The following is an 18,664-nucleotide window of genomic DNA, read 5'->3' on the forward strand; positions in this document are numbered from 1 at the left end:
GCTTGCAGGGAGTGTGGTTATGAAATGAGACAGGCTCGAGCAGGCTTGATAGTAACAGAAAGGCCTAGAAACATTGGGGAAAGGCAGGACCTGATGGATGCTAGAGCAGTCACTGAGAAAGTGCAGGCCCCATTTGATCATCCCCAGGTGCTTTGTGTGTGTGTGTGTGTGTGTGTGTGTGTGTGTGTGTGTGTGTGCGCGCGCGCGCGCAGGGATTGGCCTCCAGCTTACTTGCAAATTCTTCCAGTCTTAAGATTTCTCTTTTCTTCTGTGAAGTTTAAGAGTTAAGGGCCCAAGAGACAGTACAACTTGCAGGGTGCTTGCCTTACAAGTGGCCAACACAGGTTTGATCCCCAGCACCACTTAGGGTCCCCCAAGCATCACCAGGGGTGACTCTTGACACAGAGCCAGGAGTTAGCCCTAGCATAGCCAGGTGTGGTCCAGTACCCCCACCTTGTCAAAAAAAAAAAAAAAGGTTATCTGCAGGAGTGGGTTAAGGTCTGAAGAGTTGAGGAAGGTTGAGGTAGATGAGGTAGAAAGGGGTAAGGGAGAGCAGCACCCAGGCCTCCCTAGACTCTGATGAGACAAGACCACAAGCTCACCCATGTGACCGCAGTCATCACTGAACACTGGCTTCATCTGGCCCTCACCGCGGCCTCCCTAGTGCCACTGTTCAGAGATGACAGAGATGGAAGAACAGTGCCAGAGGGGAACGGCCCCGGTGAGAGCTATAGGTCCCCAAGTTAGATCCAGGGACGCCTAGTCTAGTTGGGCTGAGAGTTGACGGACCCAGGGCCTAGATCCAGATGCAGGAAGAAAGAGTAATGGAGGACAAAAAGGGCGAGCCTGATGGGCACAGGCATATCAGGGAGGAGTCTGCGTTCATCTTTTCAGGAGTGCAGTTCTGAGGGTGAAGAGAATGAGAGATTTGAGGTCAGTAATGAAAAAAGCAAGGCACTGTCCCACCCATACCACAGCCTTAACACCTATGGACTTGGGTGTCCCCTCACTTAACATCGTGTCCTATAGGAATGAGGGAATGGGTTCAAGTGTGAGGGGATGGAGTAAGGAGGTGTTACCTCAGTTCTTGATAACAAGGCTTCAGAGGAAATAGGCCTTTTTGTTCAGCAGAGGAAGATTGGAATGAGTTTACCAGGATCTCACTCTCTCAGGCTGAGATTAGAGTAGATCAGGTGACCTTGGGGGGCCAGGGTTGAATTAAAGGGGAGATAGTGTATCTTCGGGTGGGTGAGAGGGTATGACAGATGCACTGAGCTGAGGGCAGGGGAGGGTTGGATGGAGCTGCTCGGTGGGCTTTTGAAAGCCATTATTAAATCAATACAGCTCCAAGTATTTATCATAGTAGGCCTCTTGCTCTGAGGTGAATCCATTAATAAGAGTTTTTATAAGTGTGTTGGCACTAATTCTAGTTTTACATATACAAACGCTTTTATATGCTTGCTTCATTGGTGCCTATTTGTGATATTGTAGTGTTCACATGTTCATGTGGTTTATTTTCCCCGTCAGCCTTGCTGGGCTAAAGGAAACTCTGAGAGTTCAAATGGTGATGTCTTTGATAACCTTGTTTTTGTAGGTGATGTCGATGACTATAGTGCCGAAGTGGAGGAAATTCTTCCTCAGCATCTCCAGCCCTCCTCCAGCTCTGGCCTTGGCACTTCTCCAGGCTCTTCACCCCGGACCAGCCCCTGCCAGTCCCCCACAATAGCCGAGGGCCCTGTACCGTCCTTTCCTGCAAGACCTAGTCGAGCACCAGCAAGAACTTCCGGGCACCCGTCTTCACAGAGTGTGTAGCTCATTCAAAGTTGTTTCACTTCCTCTGGCTCCTGTGTTTGCTTTTCAGTAGTCAGATCTCATGCCTTTGGAGACCCATTTTGTTGAGATCTTGTGACCTATGTGAAAGTGTGCTTTTTGTCTGTGTCTACTAAAAGGGAAGTTTATAGATGGTTAAGCCCTAAATGGTAAGGAAATTCATCCTCACAGAGGAAAAGTGTTTATCCTTCCTGCCTGGGGTCAATTGGCTCTTGTCTTAAAATGGATGATTCTCTGTTATGATTGGAAGAACCCATACCTGTCTGGCCTTAACCACCTATCTGCACATTATTTACATTACAGTGGGTAAGAAGGGAAAAAGCAACAGAGCAAATTTGGGGGTTAAAATGTGTCATCATTTCCCCCCACAGTTGAAAGATTTTTCTCTGAAAATTGTTGACTGCGGAATCATTAAATCATTGTCCTCTACTAACCAGTATCTTCAGAAAATATCTAGAAAATACCTTCTATCTCAGCAATCTCTACTGTTCTCCCTCCGGGGACTGACTGCATTAATTAGAGAAACTCCTTTGCTGTCTCATTTCTCTGCTGGCACAACACAACTGATTACACTGGTAGAATGCTTGGTACCATCTCAATAGGACCGCTTGGTAAATCTGGGACCAAGGCAAGCCCAGAACTTACTGCCTGCTGCTTCCCACGTACCCAGGGGTAATTTAACGGTACATTTGCTCATGTGTTCATCATAGATGCACATGTCAGTAGCCCCGAGCGCAAGCTTAGAAATTGAACACAGGGAGAGAGTGCCTCACTCTCTAGGCAGTGCTAGACCTTTGTACCCTCATGTGCCGGAATCAGCTCTTCTCACTGACTCTGCTGCTTCCAGGTTCACCTGTTGACAGTGTGCCAGGAACTCAGCTCCAGCAGAAGGACACTCCCCAGGTCCTGGAGCCCAAGCGTCCCCCTCCTCCCCGCCCAGTTGCTCCTCCAGCCCGGCCTGCTCCCCCGCAGAGACCACCTCCGCCTTCAGGTAAGTAACGGCCCCTTTCTGTGTCCATTTCCACAAGATCCTCCACACTCTGGAAAACAGTCCCACATGGGTTCAGATTGCAGCTTCTAGATTTAACCGATCTCCCCTCTCTGTGGCTACTTCCTCAGCCGTTCTCTAAAGAACGTCGGAAGGCAGAACAGAATGGGTGAAATGAATATGTCCTAACTAGATTTCTGTAACCTGTTTTCCTTGCTACCATCTTAAAAGCATGAAAATTGTGTTTGTTTGGGTTTGCTAGTTTGATGTCATTGTTCTAATTTCTGTAATGTATAATTAGAACAAAAAAATGGATAATTATATTGAGTTATATATATTTGTTTAAATGAGACCATTTTAAACAAGTATAGTGGTGTTAATTATTAGAAGGGTTTTCTTTAAGTAATCTTTTTTTATTGTACCAAGTGCATATTGCCATCATGAGTGCAATGCAATCGTTGACATTTCCACTCTTGTCTGTTGTCATCTCCTTTCTGCCGCACATTTCCTTATGAACACTCAGGGGCTAGGAGTCCTGCACCTGCTAGAAAAGAATTTGGAGGTAACCGTTTCTCTTTGTTGTCAATTGTGGATCTTGGTTGACTGTTTTGGAGTTTGAGCCCCGTAACTGAAAGTTTGAGCCCAGTAACTGAAAGACATTTTAGGTGTGTTTGATCAACATCAAAACAAATGGCATTTATACTCAAAGTTAATAATAGCCCCGACTTGTAATATATTCCTAGGCAAGTAAAACATTAGAACTTAAGTTTTATTTGTGACTAGAACAAACAAGACCTCCATTTCTCGAGTAGATATTGATGATTTCTCAAGACCTGATTACTTACCCCCCTTTTTTTCCTTTTTCTTTTCCTCCCCTCCCCCCCTTTTCCTATTTATTCCTTTTTTTTTCCACTGTTACTTTTTGGGGCCATACCTTTGGTTTGGAACTACTACTGGTGCAATGTTTGGGAATCACTCCCAGTAGTATTTTGCAGACTTTGCAGTGCCAGAGATTGAACCCACGGCCCCACCTGCGAAGCATATGCTAGACATTGAGCCATCATCCTGGCACCTATTACTTTACTTAGCAAATATGGGCAATTTGGTATTAGAAGTTAATTACTAAAATCTACTGATTTTAAGTGATTTAGGTACAGTGAATATAGAACTTTTCTCAAACATTTGATTGCATTAGCTTGTATTAGAGCTCTAGTATGTTCCTTTTCCAATAGCTTGTGGACTAGCAACATTTCTTAGGAGTGTAATTTAAAGTTACAGTAATTGTCTAAAATGTTGCTTTCATTTTGCATGGCTTTAGCTTAACATGACCTAAAACTCATGATATTATTGTATGGGGGGCATGTGTATGAAGGTATGGAACCTGGGACCTCATACCCGCAAGGCATGCGCTCTGCCATTGAGATTCAGCCCCAGCCCTTATATGCTTCCATTTTTACATAAAAATGAGTATCTTCTTTCCAACAGAGATCCTTAAAAAAAATGGATCACTTTTTGTTTGAAGTACAGCTTATTTGGCTCACACAAAGAATTCCCACCAAGCTCTTGTGGAGCTTTAACAAATGTATAATGGTCAAATTCAGTGTAATTATTTTGGGGGGCGATGGGGCACATCCAGCTGTGCTCGGGGCTGACTCCTGGCTCTGTGCTCAGGGATCACCCCAGCAGGGCTTGGGGAACCATATGTGGTGCTAGGGCTCGAACCCTGGTCAGCTGCATGCAAGGCCAGCACTTGAACCACTGTGCTATTGCTCTGGTCCCATAATGGAATTCTTAAGAAAGAATGTGGCAGATTACTGCAGTTCCACCAAGGAGCTTTTGCAGGTCCAGTTTTAGTATTGTTGGGACATACTGTATCTGAAGAAATTGGCCTGTTTCTGCTCTTGCTGCTTAATAGTATTTTCAGCCAATTCAGGGTAACTGCAGGTTGAGTTGATCTACATGTGGTTGTTACAGACTCGACTTGACCCAGTCATGGTGGCCCAGATCTCAGCATTTCAGCTCCTGCTGAATTCCACTAGATAATGGTTCACTGACCTCCAGAAAACATTCTCCTTCCTCCTTTCAAACAACTGTTTTTATGTTTATTCCCATGATAAATTCTATGTCCCTTCTCCTGGTATTAGGGAAGCAACCTGTAGAAGATAGATCTTACAATGAATTTGTGAGCAGTTAGGTGAGCGTCTCAGTGGCTCACTTTGAAATCTGATTTTAATTTTTGAAATTGCTTCTTAGAGTTATTTTATAGTAGCATTTGCAGCATATTATATTATCAAGAACTCCTTTAAATCAGTGAGCTGAAAGAAAGTCATTTTGATGCATTTAGAGTTTGTTTTTGTTTCTTTTTAAATAATGCATCAGAAACTACCTGCACAGATACCGATATAGCCTCATAGAAAGTTTTTTTTTTCTCATAAAAACTTGAAAGGAAATTGAAACTCTATCATTTTCCTTTTGACTGTCTGTTGGAGTTTTTTATTTGTGTGTAAGGAATGAGAATAACAAAAAAACAAAAGCTTTCACTAAACATGTTCTAAAATTCCCTCCTGCTAGTAGTGATCTCAGATGTGAAAAGTGCCCCTCCCCCATCCCTGCTTTTTACTCTTGTTTGTGGAAAGGGGGACTCCATCTCAGACCATTCCATCCAAAGTCACTTTGGTTTGTGTTGATAATTTGAAGGCCTTTAAGTACTTGAGGACCTTTTTTTTGCAAAAGTAAGTTTAATGCAGAACTTGTTTTGTGTGCCTGCCTTTCATTCTGTGCTGTGGGCTCTGAACAATATACAGCTTCTGTTCTTTCTCTGAAAAGGTGTTGGAGCCCCTCCCAGTCCTGGGGTAGCTAGGCGAGAGATGGAAGGTAACCAGCACGTGTACCGTGGAAATGGGTCTCTCTTGTGCTCTCCTCAATGTGTGGAAAGGCATTCTAAGCCCTCCGTGGTCCAACCATGCCTGTCCTTTCCCTCTCCTTCTACTCACTCTGTAATCTCATATTCTTTCTCTTTTCGTTCTTTGTTGTGTACAGTACCTCTTGGTTTAGTTTCCCTGTGGTCTTAATGTCATTTTGTAGAGACTTCATTTATACGTTGGATGTGAAATTACTGTCCAGACTCATTCTTCAAAATTTTTGACCAAATGAGTCTAATATTTGGGAGTTTTAAAAAATTAATGATAGTATGTTGTCACTGAACCCTCTTCAAATCTAAAAATATAACTTTCAGATAACAGCATTGTTGCCATGTACAACATAATGATGTTGAACTAAATTTGCTCCAAAGGCTATTAGGACTGGAGGCCAGTCATTGAAACTAGAGTTTTTGAAGGATTGATGGACCTCAGGTAACAATTACACTTAAATTTCCTTTCAAAAGGAGAATTCTGAGGTGCTTCCCTTAAGTGCCAAATTCCTCTTGGCCCCCGAAAGGGATTCTATTTCTGCTCCCTTTCTAAATGTTTGGGGTTTAGTTTTTGTTTTGGGATCCCACCCAGCTGTACTTGGGAGCTTTTTCTGGCCCTGTGCTCATGAGTGACCCCTAGCAGTGCCCAGAGAATCATATGTGGTTCCAAGGGATTGGGCCAGGGGTGACTGCATGCAAGACAAGTGTATTACCACCTCCTGTACCATCTCTCCAGCTCCTTTCTAAATAGTTGAAACCCCAATTGAGCAGTGTTCCATAAGGCAAGCATCTAATACTCAAAGATGCCGGTCTCCTGCCTTCACCCTTCAGTTTTGGTGTGTCCTGTAAGAGTCCTCTGTCCGTAATGGTAGCCACAGCACAGCCCTGCACACATGGATAAGCACAGGGGCTAGGGGGGCTGGGCGAGAGGCACCTTTGAAGGGACCCTGCAGGGGTCAGACAGGATCAGGGTTGTCATCCCCCCAGTTCCCATGTCCCTGTTCTGGGGAGAATCTCATTCAGGGATCTCCAGTCCCCTTCCTCATGGCCACGCCTCCGTCTCTGCTGCTCACGGAACAGAGCAGCCATAATGTACTGCAGTTACTGTGCTCTCGTGTATTTATGACTCATTCTCTTTCCTTCCTGCTGCAAAGCTCCCAAAAGCCCCGGAGTGACACGGAAAGATAATATAGGTAAAAGTACTTGAATTTGGCTACTTACCCTTAAAACTGCACTGGAACCGACACTTTGTGTAGATAAGTACATGATTTCTCTTCTCGTTCATGACACTGTGCGGTTTTCATTCCAGGACGCGGTCAGCCTTCCCCTCAAGCAGGACTTGCGGGCCCAGGACCTGCTGGATACACTATGGCCAGACCGGTAGGCAGCACCCCTGGGAACAGAGAGGGCCAGGGCTGATCTCCCCATTTGCCACTCGCCTGTCTTGCCCACTTCGAGCATCTTCCTGTTAGTCTGGTGTATCGGAGCAACTTTCTGTCCTTTCATCTGAGTCCAACAGACTATGTGAGAATATGGTCATCCCGCAAGAAGAAAGTTTAAAAATCAGATTTCAGAGGGGAAACACTTGAATTGAGAACTGAAACTGGTTATGATTATTCTGTTACCTAAATCATTCTTTCCTCCGGGGTTGGGAGGAGGGGGGCCCAGAGAGGCACCTGTCTTCCATGTGACAGTGGCAGCCAAGACCTGGTTCCACTCCCTGGCACCACATATGGTTCCCCCTGAGCATGGCCAGGGGTCACTCTTGAGCACAGAGTCAGGAATAAGCCCTGAGCACCACTGGATATGGCTCAAACCCATCCCTGACCGCCCTCACCATTTTTCTTTGTTTGTTTTACTCTGGAGTATAAAAAATTCTGAAGAGAAATCGGAGAAGCTAAGTTCAGGATGGGAAAGCAGTGAGCCTGGGCTGAGGCATGAGGACACAGAACCGCTACTGTCCTCCAGCGGGGGGAAGGGTGAGAAACTTGGAGCCTGGTCCTCATCTCTCAGAAGAAACTCTCCTAGTGTGTGGGGGACAGATGACTCGTTTCTGGTTGGATCTGACCATTTAATATCTAAAGGTCCTGTTCTGTAGTTGATGTGACGCTCTGAATAAAAATGCCAAGAGTACCTACTCCACACTGAGCTAAGATCTGCCACCCACTCTCCTTTGATCGGAAAATGGGAGATTGGCTGTTCCACTTCCTGCTGGTGCTTCCATCAATTGCACAGGGAGGCGTAGTAAAAGGTAGTCAGAATTTTGCGAGATTGCCAGAAGGAAGTAAGCATTAGAGCTAAGAGCATCAGCAAGTGTATGGAAATAAAAACGTATTTTTCACCAGTCTGCCTCTTTGTGCGACTGAGTTAGCTTATTACTCACCTGAATTGTGTTTTTGTGTGGAAAAGGAGTGTGGTTTTTCTGAGGCATTTGGCTTGGCCAGTCTGAGCCTTCCTGGCTGAGTAGGGTTTGTGCCCTTCCCCAGCTCTGCACAGCAGGGAGGAGAGCCAGGCTGCAGCCTGCTTGCACTGTGATTGACCCCTGCCTGGATCTTTCAGCTACATTTAAAATAACTCCAGGGAGGCCAGAGGGTAATACATGGTGGACCCAGGCTTGCACCCTACCCCCCCCCCCCCCACGTATGGTCCCCAAGCCCTGCCAGGAGTGATCCTTGAGTGCAGAGGCAGGAGTTAGCCCCCAGCATCGCTGGGTGTGGCCAAAAACAAAAAAGAAAACCCACTGTGGGGCTGGAGAGATGGCTCCAAGGGAGAGTGTGTTCTGTGCAAGGGCTGTCTGAGGTTGTTCCCTAGCTTTACTGCCCAGAGCGAGCCCTAAGAATTAGACTGGCACTGACAGCGGTGACCCAGACCAAAGAATAGATAAGCAAACGAGTTAAGTAAGCCCTACCTCTGAGCGGTATTTGGAGGAGAGCAGGCTCCGTGGAGGATGGAACTTGTTGGTAGAGCATATGCCTTACCTGTTCCAGGCCTGAGTTAGATCCCCGGCACCCCCATAACAACAAAGTAAAATGGAAGGTTTTTTCTTTTCTAATTTTTTTCTTTTTTTTTCCCCCCATGTTGGGGACGGTATTGGGCCATCCCCGGCAATGCCCAGAGATAACTCCCAGCTCTGAGCTCAGGGATCACTCAGGGGACCATGTGGTGTGCCCAGAATCCAATTAGGTTCGATGCATGCAAGGCAACTTCTTCTTTACCCACAGTACCATTTCTCTGGCTCTAAAACTGAAGGATTTTAAACTTAAGATGTCATGGTTATAAATAGGGAATCAAAAATAATAGGGGCCAGAGAGACAGTACAGCAGATAAGGCACTTGCCTTCTCTCTGGTGTGACTCACGACACCCCATCTTCCTGCCCCCCCCCAAAAAAAAGGTGATTAAAAGTTATAGTAACATGTCCACAAGATCTTATCTGTTGAAAATAAATGTCTCTGTGGTTCCACTTCCCATTCTTAGACTATTCCACCCCGTGCTGGCGTGATCAGCGCCCCCCAGAGCCAGGCTCGAGCATCTGCCGGTCGACTCGCCCCCGAAAGCCAAAGCAAAGAAGGACCGAAAGGTGGGTACTGGGAAAAGCCCTGATTTTGCTCTCTTCTTTCCTTCCGTTCTTTAAGTTATCAGGAAGTGCTCGCTGAGGGATTAGGGGCGGGGGGGACCCCTGCATGGAAAGCAGTTTAGTATATTGCCTCCCCCTTGTGTGGTGTTGGGGCTCACACCCAGGGCCTCACACATAACGACGCAAGTGCTCCATTGCTAAGCCACCTCCTCAGCCCGTATTTTCCATAACTTTTCCTTTTCTTCTGCTGACCTTCCATAACTTCCTAACTAGGGAATCTCCATCCTTCTTTATGCCACAAGAAATGAGGCTCCTTCTTTTTGGGGAGTTGGGGACGTTGAGCAGAGACCAAAACCCTAGATTCTCCTATTGTTTCGCTTGAGAAGGCCAAAGCAAACGTTTCTGGAAGGCAGCTAACCAGGGAGAATGACTTTTCTTTAGGTTCAGCTTTCCTTCCTGAACCACTGAAGCCTCAGGCAGCCGTTCCTGCGCAGCCTTCTCTCCCGCCACCGGGTCAGAAGATGCAGGAGCCCCTGGTGCCCACGGCAGCAGCACAGCCGAACCTCGACACGCCCCCTCAGCCACCCCCGCGGAGCAGGTCCTCGCACAACCTGCCTTCCGAGCCCCCGGCCCAGCCGCAGGTAAGCATGCAGTAGGGTTGTGAGGACTCTGCACATGGCCATATTAACCGAGAGCCTTGGGAGGAAGGACCCCAACATCCCACCGTTTCCTGTTTGCCTGTGTTGGTGGCAATAGCATCTTAATGAGACATGACTTCAGTAACTAGGTGCCATTTGACATCTGGCTAACTAGTCAGGAAAATAAACCCAGGGCTTGGGTTTGGGATGTTTGGATATACATGGGTTCCTGGAGGGGTCCAAGATTGTCAGAGTGATCCTGGGTTCGGAGTATATTTTGGTTGTGGAGATAAATCGATTGGTACTCAGAGCTCTTTCTGACTTGGTGCTCCATGCAGTGCTGGGAATCGAAACCAAGGCGCCTGCATACCAAGCAAGTTCTCTACACTGTCTCCTTCAGCCTCTAACATTAGGGTTCTGGGCGGGGGGCAGAGGGGCGGAGTGGAGGATTTCCAGAGGCTTCTCTCCTGTTTTATTTTAACACAGTCTTTGATTTTCTTGGAGTTTTTTTTGTGTGTGATTTACCTTGTTTCTGCTTTGTTTTGTTTGGTTTATGGTCACACCCAGCAGTGCTCAGGGCATACTCCTGGCTTTTGACTCAGGGATTATTCCTAGTGGGGCTCAAGGAACCATATGAGGGTTCCCGGGATTGAACCTATGTTGACTGCATGTAAGGCAAGTGCCTTATCTGCTATACTATTGCTCCTGCCCTTGTGAGTTACCTTAAATATTTAATAAGCATAAACAGTAGATAATTTTTTAATTGTTCACTGCCAAGCTAATAAATTTGTTTGGGTGGCTTTCACTTTCTTTCACTTCCTTCAGAGAGAGAGAGAGAGGCAGTGTGATCAGTTCTATCCATTTAGTTTTATTTTGTACATTTCGGTAAAATAGCTAAAATAAAATATATATATTTAGTAAATAGCTTTTTCAGTGTCTAGTTCAATTCCTCCGCCCCTCTAGGAGAGCCCGGCAAGCTAACAAGAGTATCTCCCCCACACTGCAAAGCCTAGCAAGCTACCTGTGACGTATTTGATGTGCCAAAAACAGTAACAAGTCTCACAATTTGTTGTGAGACATTACTGGTGTCGCTCGAGCAAATCGATGAACAACGGGAGGACAGTGCAGTGCAGTGCAGTCTTAACTTTATTTTAGTCTAAAAATATAACCAGAAATTGCCATCAAGAAGGCCAAAGAGGTGTGTCAAATTTGAAAAGTCTTTATTCCTTGACAAGCTCTAAGATACTGAAATGCTACATATCGGCAGTGTCTCCTAAGCATATTTGTAAATAATAAGTAACATTTATTTTTACAGATAGATGGCCATATTTAACTGGTGGACAGAAGTTAATAGTTTCTTAATCCTTCTGCATGGTGAAAAGCAGATATGAGAGTAAATGTAACTCAGAGCAGAAATGGATATTGCGAGTGATTAACCCTCCTAAGAGTATTGGTCACATCTGTACAAGATGAAAAAGGACATTTAGTTGAAAAGAAAATGTTCTGTAAAGCTGATTAATTCCAAAAGGTATTCTGCATTTTTTTGTTTTTAATTAAATCTGGTAAGGATAGATGACAATTTTGTAAATCCTCTAAAAATAAAAATATACATTGCTTGGGCCGAGGAATAGTACAGTAGGTAGGGCGCTTGCCTTGCAGGTCACTGACCAAGATTTGATCTCCAGCATCCCGTATTGTCCCTCAAGCCTGCCAGGAGTGATTCGTGATCTCAGAGCCAGAAGTAAGCCCTGAGTACAGCCGGGTGTGGCCCCAAAACAAAACAATATATCCCCTGCTTTTCTCTCTCCCCATCCACTTGTAGTGAGCCAGGAATTGTCTTCTCTTTTTCTTGCATTGTGTGGAATATCTTTTATAAATGTAGCTTTAGGGGAAAAGTACTCCCAAACCTTTCTTACTACAAATCTTAGAATTTTTTTACTACTGTTTCAGGACAAACTGAGCATCCATTTCCATAGTAAAAGTGAACTTCTATCCCAATCTCTGGAAAACTGCAGAAAAACCAAAGTTCTCAGCCAGACTGCAGTTTCCAGTACAAAGTCCCATACAGCTGCACCATTCCCTAGGATGAACACGGCAGTGATGGCCACACTCCTTTCAGCATATTCCCCACTCTGTGGGGTCCTGCTTTGCCGCGAGCTGGGAGTAGTGACGTGGTGGCAGGTGGTCGGAGCATGTACTTTGCTTGTGGCCTAATGATGTTCTCTACTCTATTTGCATCTGGCTCATCAGGAAGACCAAAGATGCTTTATATCCTTACTCACTTTCCCCCCTCTCAAATTCCTCTGGATATCTTATGCACAGACACACTTTTCTTTGCCAGGGAGGGAGTGTCTTGTTTGTGTGGAGACTTCTGTGATGAAGGATTCCAAAATGGGAGCAGTTCCCTCAGAACGCTGGAGTTTGGATCATAAACTGTATTCTGCTCTCGGTGGGCTGCCACAACAAACCCCTATCCACTGAGTGCCTTGAGCAGTAGGAATGTGTTTCCTCATAGCTCTGGAGGCCTCACAGGTCTGAGATGGCTTCACTCTGGAGAGAGCTCTTTTCCTGGCTGGGGTTCCCCTCCTTTGTGACCTCATCAAACCCCAGTTTTCTCCCAAACACCTCATCTCCAGTTGCCATACCACTGAGGGGCTGGGGTGGGGGGATGGGCAGCAAACATTTCCCACCACAGACCACTGAAAATATTTTCAGAGCTCCCATACCCTTTGGAGAATAACAAGACTTTAAATGGGTTAGTAATCCACCTAACGCAGAATCAAAGTGTGAGCCCTCATTCAGAGAGACATCTTTCCATTTGCAGTTACAAAGAAATTGGAATGGTCTCTCAAACCCCAAAATTACAACCCCTGAACTGTCCACATGTCTTGGAGTTCAGAGTCCTCTGAAGACTGGTTGGGTAGGGTTGCTGCTGGGGGTCTGCTAACTCTTGCCTTTAACATCTGTGTTCCTTTTCTCAAAGCAGGAGCAACCGTCAGGGTAACAGGTATTGGATCATTTCTCAGTCTTATTTGTGCTTTCCATCTGTCAGAGCACATTAGATGTATGAAATTTTTTGCCTTTCATACATCTAAGGTTTCACCCATTATTAAAACCACCTGTCCACATTAATAATTCTATTTCATGCCATAAAGCCTTTTCTTTTCCTTAGTATTTTGAGTTTTTAGGAACCATCGTAGTTGTTCTAGCTAATGCTTTTCTATTTCTTGCTTTTTTTTTAATGAAAGTTAACAAAACTTAACAGTATAACATCAAGAAGGTAAGCATTAGCTGTGTAAAAGTCTGGCAAAATCAAATAGGTTCTTGGTTGTAACAATGGCATAGTTATGTAAATAAAAAATTATATTTTTTTTGTATTGGATTTCTTTGGGGAGGTTCCCTACCCTTCATCCCAGTAATTTCAGGAGCAGAATTCTTATTGTCAAGGAATAATTGGTGATTAAAAAGGGTGAAATTAACTAAAGGATTATTTAAAGGTCCTTCCAACACCTTTCTCTGTTTCATAAAAACACCAGTTTTTAATCTGATTGTAAATACTGTTTTGATTATAAATAAATTCTGATGCAATGACTGGCGGTGTGGCTTTCAGATGATTTCAAACCTGATTGGGCAAAATGATTCTTTTCTTGCAAATTGTATTTTGAGAAACAAAGTATGAAAATAAAGACAATTAAGTATGTAGAATTTATTTGGCAAGAGCCTACTGTTCTAAGCAATGCAAAGCATAGTATTTTGATTTATGGACTTATAGCTGCCAGGGGAGCATTAGGTACCAGCCTAATATTTCTATTTTTTATGCTCGAATTCTCCTGAGACTGTAGATAATACAGTTAATTATAATTTAATGATGTCTATTATAAATATGTGTCTCAACGATTTTCATAGAGGTTTGCTTACCTGTGATATATACAGAATACAATTTAGAGACTGACTCATTAACATACATGCCTAAATGAATTTTGTAAAAATTTGTTGTCATAATAGGTTTGACTAAAAATATATTTGTTTGTTGGGTTATGAAATGCATCATAGGACAGTGGAACCAGATAGGGAGCTGAGTGTGTTACTCCCTTACAATTCACGCCAGTCTTCTTTGGCCTTTCTACACCTGCGGGCTGGTGTGGCCCCCACGCTCCAGTGGTTGGAGACACTGATTCACACCATCACGCTTTGCACCTCAGTGGCCTTCCCTCTTCTCAGGCACCACCAGATTTCTGTTCTGTACCATACCACTCTGGTTTCCCCAGTTGTGGAAAGTTTCATTATTTTGCTTCAACAACGTCTGAATTCACTTTGTTCCATCATTTACCTTTTCAAATCGTGAGCTATAAATTGCCCTCTCCTGCCCTTTCCCACCCCAAAGCTGATTTTTCTTATATTTGAATTTGGCATAAGTGAGATTCAGTTCTTTAGGGTTTTTAAAAATTGTCTTATTAAGGTGAAGTGCCTGAGGTCATTTGCTTATCAAGGCTGGATCTTAGTTCTGTTTCCTGTAAGAAAAACCACCTCACCTGGCCCTCCCCCTGTCACTCCCACTCCTCTGCCGCCTTCATGCACTAGCCACTAGTGAGCTTCGTGAGCTGGTAATTACCTGGACACTCGTGAAGACCACTTGCTCCCAACTCTGTCACAGAGGACAAACTCTCCACCTCCCTGGGTGCTGCTTCATCTTGATTTTAAAATCCCAACACCAAAACGAAAGTAGGATTTTTCATGCCCACTCTGACTTTAACTGTTTGGCTTCCTTACATGGAAGGTCAGTTAAGGACCATAGTCAAGGTATTCACAGGGTTTAAGTCTGCTAAAGACAACTTAGATTTTAACAGGCAGAGAATATTTTGAAAATTCTTTTTTTCCCAAGGACAAGAATTGATTATGTTCAGCTTATGAATATTGGAAAAATTAAATTCATTCCTCAATAAAGTTAAATATTGCCACATTAACCTTCAGTAAAAATGTGTTAAAACACAAAAGGAACCACATCATCATCATCGTAGATGGGTGTTGGAAGTTACCTATATAGATCCAGCATAAGCTCTGAATATGCAATTCTCTTTTAATGGGATGCTTGATTTTTTAAAAAGTTTTATTTTGGAGGGGCCTCGCAAGCAGAACTCAGGGGACCATGGAGTGTTGGGGGGTCAAACTCAGGCCTGCACATGGACGGCTAATTGCTCCATCCCATTGAGCCGTCTCCCCAGTCCTTGCATCTGCCTCCAAGTTCATGCTCCTGTTGTATCTTCCAGGGCATGACCAAACTCACTAGCCAATTCTGTATGTGCCTCTGTTTTACCTTGCATGAAAGAAAAGAGCTCTATTTGATTTGAAAGAAAAACTTTCTAAGGTATTTCCTTAGAAAGGGTTGGTTTAGGAGGAAGTTTTGAGACAAGGAGATAGAGTCCGTTTCCCTTACTGACAATGGCAGAGTAACAGCTACTTCTCATTTAATTATCATTTAATTTGCGTCCTCATCCCACATGAAGAGTAACTGAGACAGGAAGGCTGAGGGGTGCTCGAAGCAAGTGTGCCAAGCCTTCTGATGCCTCCGTGTTCTCTTGCGTTCCAGGTAAAGACAAACGGAGTGGCCGCCGTCAGACTGGACTCTCCGTTCAAGAGTGACCCATTTGATGACCTGTCATTCAACCTGCTTGCGGTCTCCAAGACTCAGTTCTCTGTTCCGACAACACCCAGCCCATCCCCCTGGCCTCTGATTCAGTTGCCCTCCGCGACACCAAGTAACATGAACACTTTGAGTTCTGCAAGTTGCATGCCTCCACTGCTTCCCATTCCAGCCCGCAGTCAGCCCCAGGATAGTGTGCGCGCCGCCCCAGACCTGGTCACCGCCGGCTTGTCCAGCACTAACCCCTTCGTGGATAGGACTGCGGCGCCCGGAAACCCTTTTCGGGCTGAGTTTCAAGAGTCAGAGGCAGCCACTTGGTTCTCCAAAGAGCCGCGAATGGCTGCCAGGCCCTTCCCACCTCTGAAGCCTCTGGCTTCTGGTCCCGCTTCATCCCTCGATGGCTTTCAGGACAGTTTCAAGCCGCCAGGCCAGTCGACAGTCAAGCCGAGCCACCCCAAAGGCTGGGTGACCTTTGAGGATGAAGAGGACTTTAGTGTGAAGGGCAAAACCCATTTGCCTTCTCCAGATTTGCGGGGCGCTCAACCCAGGTAGCCTGGGGCTCCAGCATGGACCTTTGGTGTTGACTGGAGGGAGAGAAAGGGGATGAAGGTTTTTTCCATCTGGAAGACCATACCCCCTGGCCCTGGCTTTCTGATGGTCCCAGCCCAGCCCGCCAGCCTCTCTCAACGGGAAGATGATGCTGCACAGTAGAGAGCAGTGTTCTGCAGGCGGGGCAGGCGGGGCTGTAAGTGGGGCATTAGTTGTTCATGATGTGCAATAAGTTGCCGTTCAGTGCACTGATATCTTCACGATACCACTATTGAATGTGTACAGAGCTGGAATATGTGTATATTGGAAATAAGGAGAAATCCTTCTCATTATTAACTGGAGTTTTGGTGTGTTTCTATTTGGATAAGTAAGTGAGAGTAGTAGCCCTAAAAAGTGCTCAAAACTACTTTAGAAAATAGTCATTATGCAGAAGTCCCCTGTCTGTCTTCTGAAAATCTCAAAAAAGCCCAACCAGCTAGCTGTCATTCCTGCCAGCCCTCAGCATTTGTTCACAATTGGTATTTATAATAATTTACCAAAGAGCTATCTAAGTTATACTGAATAGAATTTTGAAAAGCATTGCTTTAAAAAATAAAAAGTATCTATAAACACACAGACCCACACACAGAGACACATATTGGGGGAACTCCTAAGTTAGAATACAACTCAGGCCAAATTCTTGCCTAAAAATTCTAATGGTTCACTGTTCAATATTTCAGAGCCAAAAGGATGGCTGGAAACGTATTCAATCACTGTGTTCATTGTCCTTCCCAAACTATAGTAATCCCACCGCAGAACCAGCATCACTCATTCCACACCCCACCCCCGCCTTCAGACGATGCTGCCCTACCCCTTACCACTCCCATGCTGCCTCTGTGCTTTCCTCTAGAGAAGGTGGAGATGCACACTCTAGTCCTTTCCAGAAAGCACTGTGGCCTTAGGTCTGGAGAAGAGACCCCACTCCCCAGAGATCTGTGAAAAAGCCAGAGCTGAACAGACTCATCTCTCCAAACATGAAGTTGTCAGTTGCCCATTTCATCCCGCACTTGGATATTTGCTGCTTGTACTCTGGGACCTCGTCAGTCACACCGAGTGCTGTCAGGGTTTTGTGTTGGGCTCTCTCCCCCTGCTCCCTCTCCCTGTCAGGCAATGGAATATATCTCCAATGCTGCTTTAAGTTTTCTGATCTTGTCTCCTGCACTGCCAGTATGCACGTGGTCCTGCTTCTATTCATTTTATGAAGTACTTACACTTTATACAGAATGTCATATTTTGATAGCATTAGGCCATTCCAACCAGAAAGTTCCTTGAACAGGAGTTATTTTGTTGTCAGTCCCCAGTACAGAGCATCTACACTCACTGAGGCTTACTTTAGCGTTCCTTTTCTCTGAAGAATTGTCTCTGTCCACCTGAGTTCCTTTGTCCGCACTCACCTTTCAAGACATGCACTGGTAGAGGATCAGGAAACAGAGTTCATGGCTCGGAATGTGTGAAATGTAAAAGCACAGCAAACTGCATTGCACTTAGCACCTGAAGCAAATCTAGTAGGAAAAATGCACTTTTCTAAATGCTCAAATGTTATCAAATGACTCTCTAGAGCAGTAATCCTCTCTGTTAACAGCCCGTATTTCGCTGTTAGAAATCACTCTTGTGAGTTTTATATTGTGCTTTTGGGGGTGGGGGGGTGTTCTAATCATTTCAGCGGTAGTATATCTTAAACAACAGTATTAAGCAGTGTGCTTCGGAATGTGAACTAACTTGTTGAACCCGTGGCTTTACCATCGATGTGATTAGTGTACATGGTATTTGCTCTCCATTAGCCAAGCGATTCCATATAAACATCACCAGTGCCGATTGAAGTTCTGTGACCAGTGTTTCCCATTGAATATAAACTACTGTCTACGATATACATATCACATAGCAGCTCAGCCTTTTTTCAGGAACATTACAAGTGGCAAGTTGCTACAAGGGCACCATGAAGAGAGTTGAAGGTCTGCTGCCAATAACTAGCCATTATTCTGTGTATTAAAGTATCTACCAGCTCTGTTGAAAGCAGAGCAGGAATTAGACACTAAGAATCTCTTTGTGAATTACTTGTTCTCTATAGTAGATTTCTGTTTATATGTAAGTATTTTATTGCTGATGTGGCATCCACTATTTATAACTATACCCTTTATAGAAATACAGTATGAAAGTCAGTGGTATCTGAGCATTCTGTACATACATATCCTGTGAAATGTGCCGTCACATGAAATAAATATACCTGTCTTTACCATACTGCTGTGTTCCACCACCTTCCTTAAACTTGGACACAAGTTACCAAGGTGGAGAGGAGTGCAGGTAGGGCAGAGAAGGGAATACTATGACAATGATAGTTGAAAATGATCACTATAGACAAAAATAGAGTGCTGAAAAGAGGTAAGGTGATACGCATGATACATTTTCACAGTATTGCAAACCACAGTGCCTAAAAGGTAGGGAATGGGGGGAGCGAGAGAGTGAAAAAAAGGTCTGTCATAGAGGCAGACTGTA

The 18,664-nt window shown here is 44.7% G+C and overlaps 1 protein-coding gene across 7 annotated transcripts in view; it reads left to right on the forward strand.

Moving 5' to 3' along the window:
- The window catches only part of SYNJ1 (synaptojanin 1), a 100,100-nt gene extending 81,691 nt beyond the window's left edge, over positions 1–18,409 (forward strand). For 2 of the 7 annotated variants that reach the window (XM_056109352.1, XM_056109354.1), the window contains 10 exons: positions 1,595–1,804; positions 2,678–2,821; positions 3,342–3,380; positions 5,645–5,692; positions 6,884–6,922; positions 7,039–7,109; positions 9,205–9,307; positions 9,746–9,945; positions 12,926–12,949; positions 15,530–18,409. In XM_056109352.1, coding sequence (XP_055965327.1) covers positions 1,595–1,804; positions 2,678–2,821; positions 3,342–3,380; positions 5,645–5,692; positions 6,884–6,922; positions 7,039–7,109; positions 9,205–9,307; positions 9,746–9,945; positions 12,926–12,946 — 875 coding nt within the window. In that variant the 3' untranslated portion in view covers positions 12,947–12,949; positions 15,530–18,409. The remainder of the gene's footprint in view (positions 1–1,594; positions 1,805–2,677; positions 2,822–3,341; positions 3,381–5,644; positions 5,693–6,883; positions 6,923–7,038; positions 7,110–9,204; positions 9,308–9,745; positions 9,946–12,925; positions 12,950–15,529) is intronic. The other 5 variants (XM_056109357.1, XM_056109358.1, XM_056109353.1 and 2 more) reach the window with 4 other exon arrangements.
- The last annotated feature ends 255 nt before the right edge of the window (positions 18,410–18,664 follow it).

The sequence above is a fragment of the Sorex fumeus genome, unplaced genomic scaffold (assembly GCF_029834395.1).
Source record: "Sorex fumeus unplaced genomic scaffold, SorFum_2.1 ptg000265l, whole genome shotgun sequence".
Classification (NCBI taxonomy): domain Eukaryota; kingdom Metazoa; phylum Chordata; class Mammalia; order Eulipotyphla; family Soricidae; genus Sorex; species Sorex fumeus.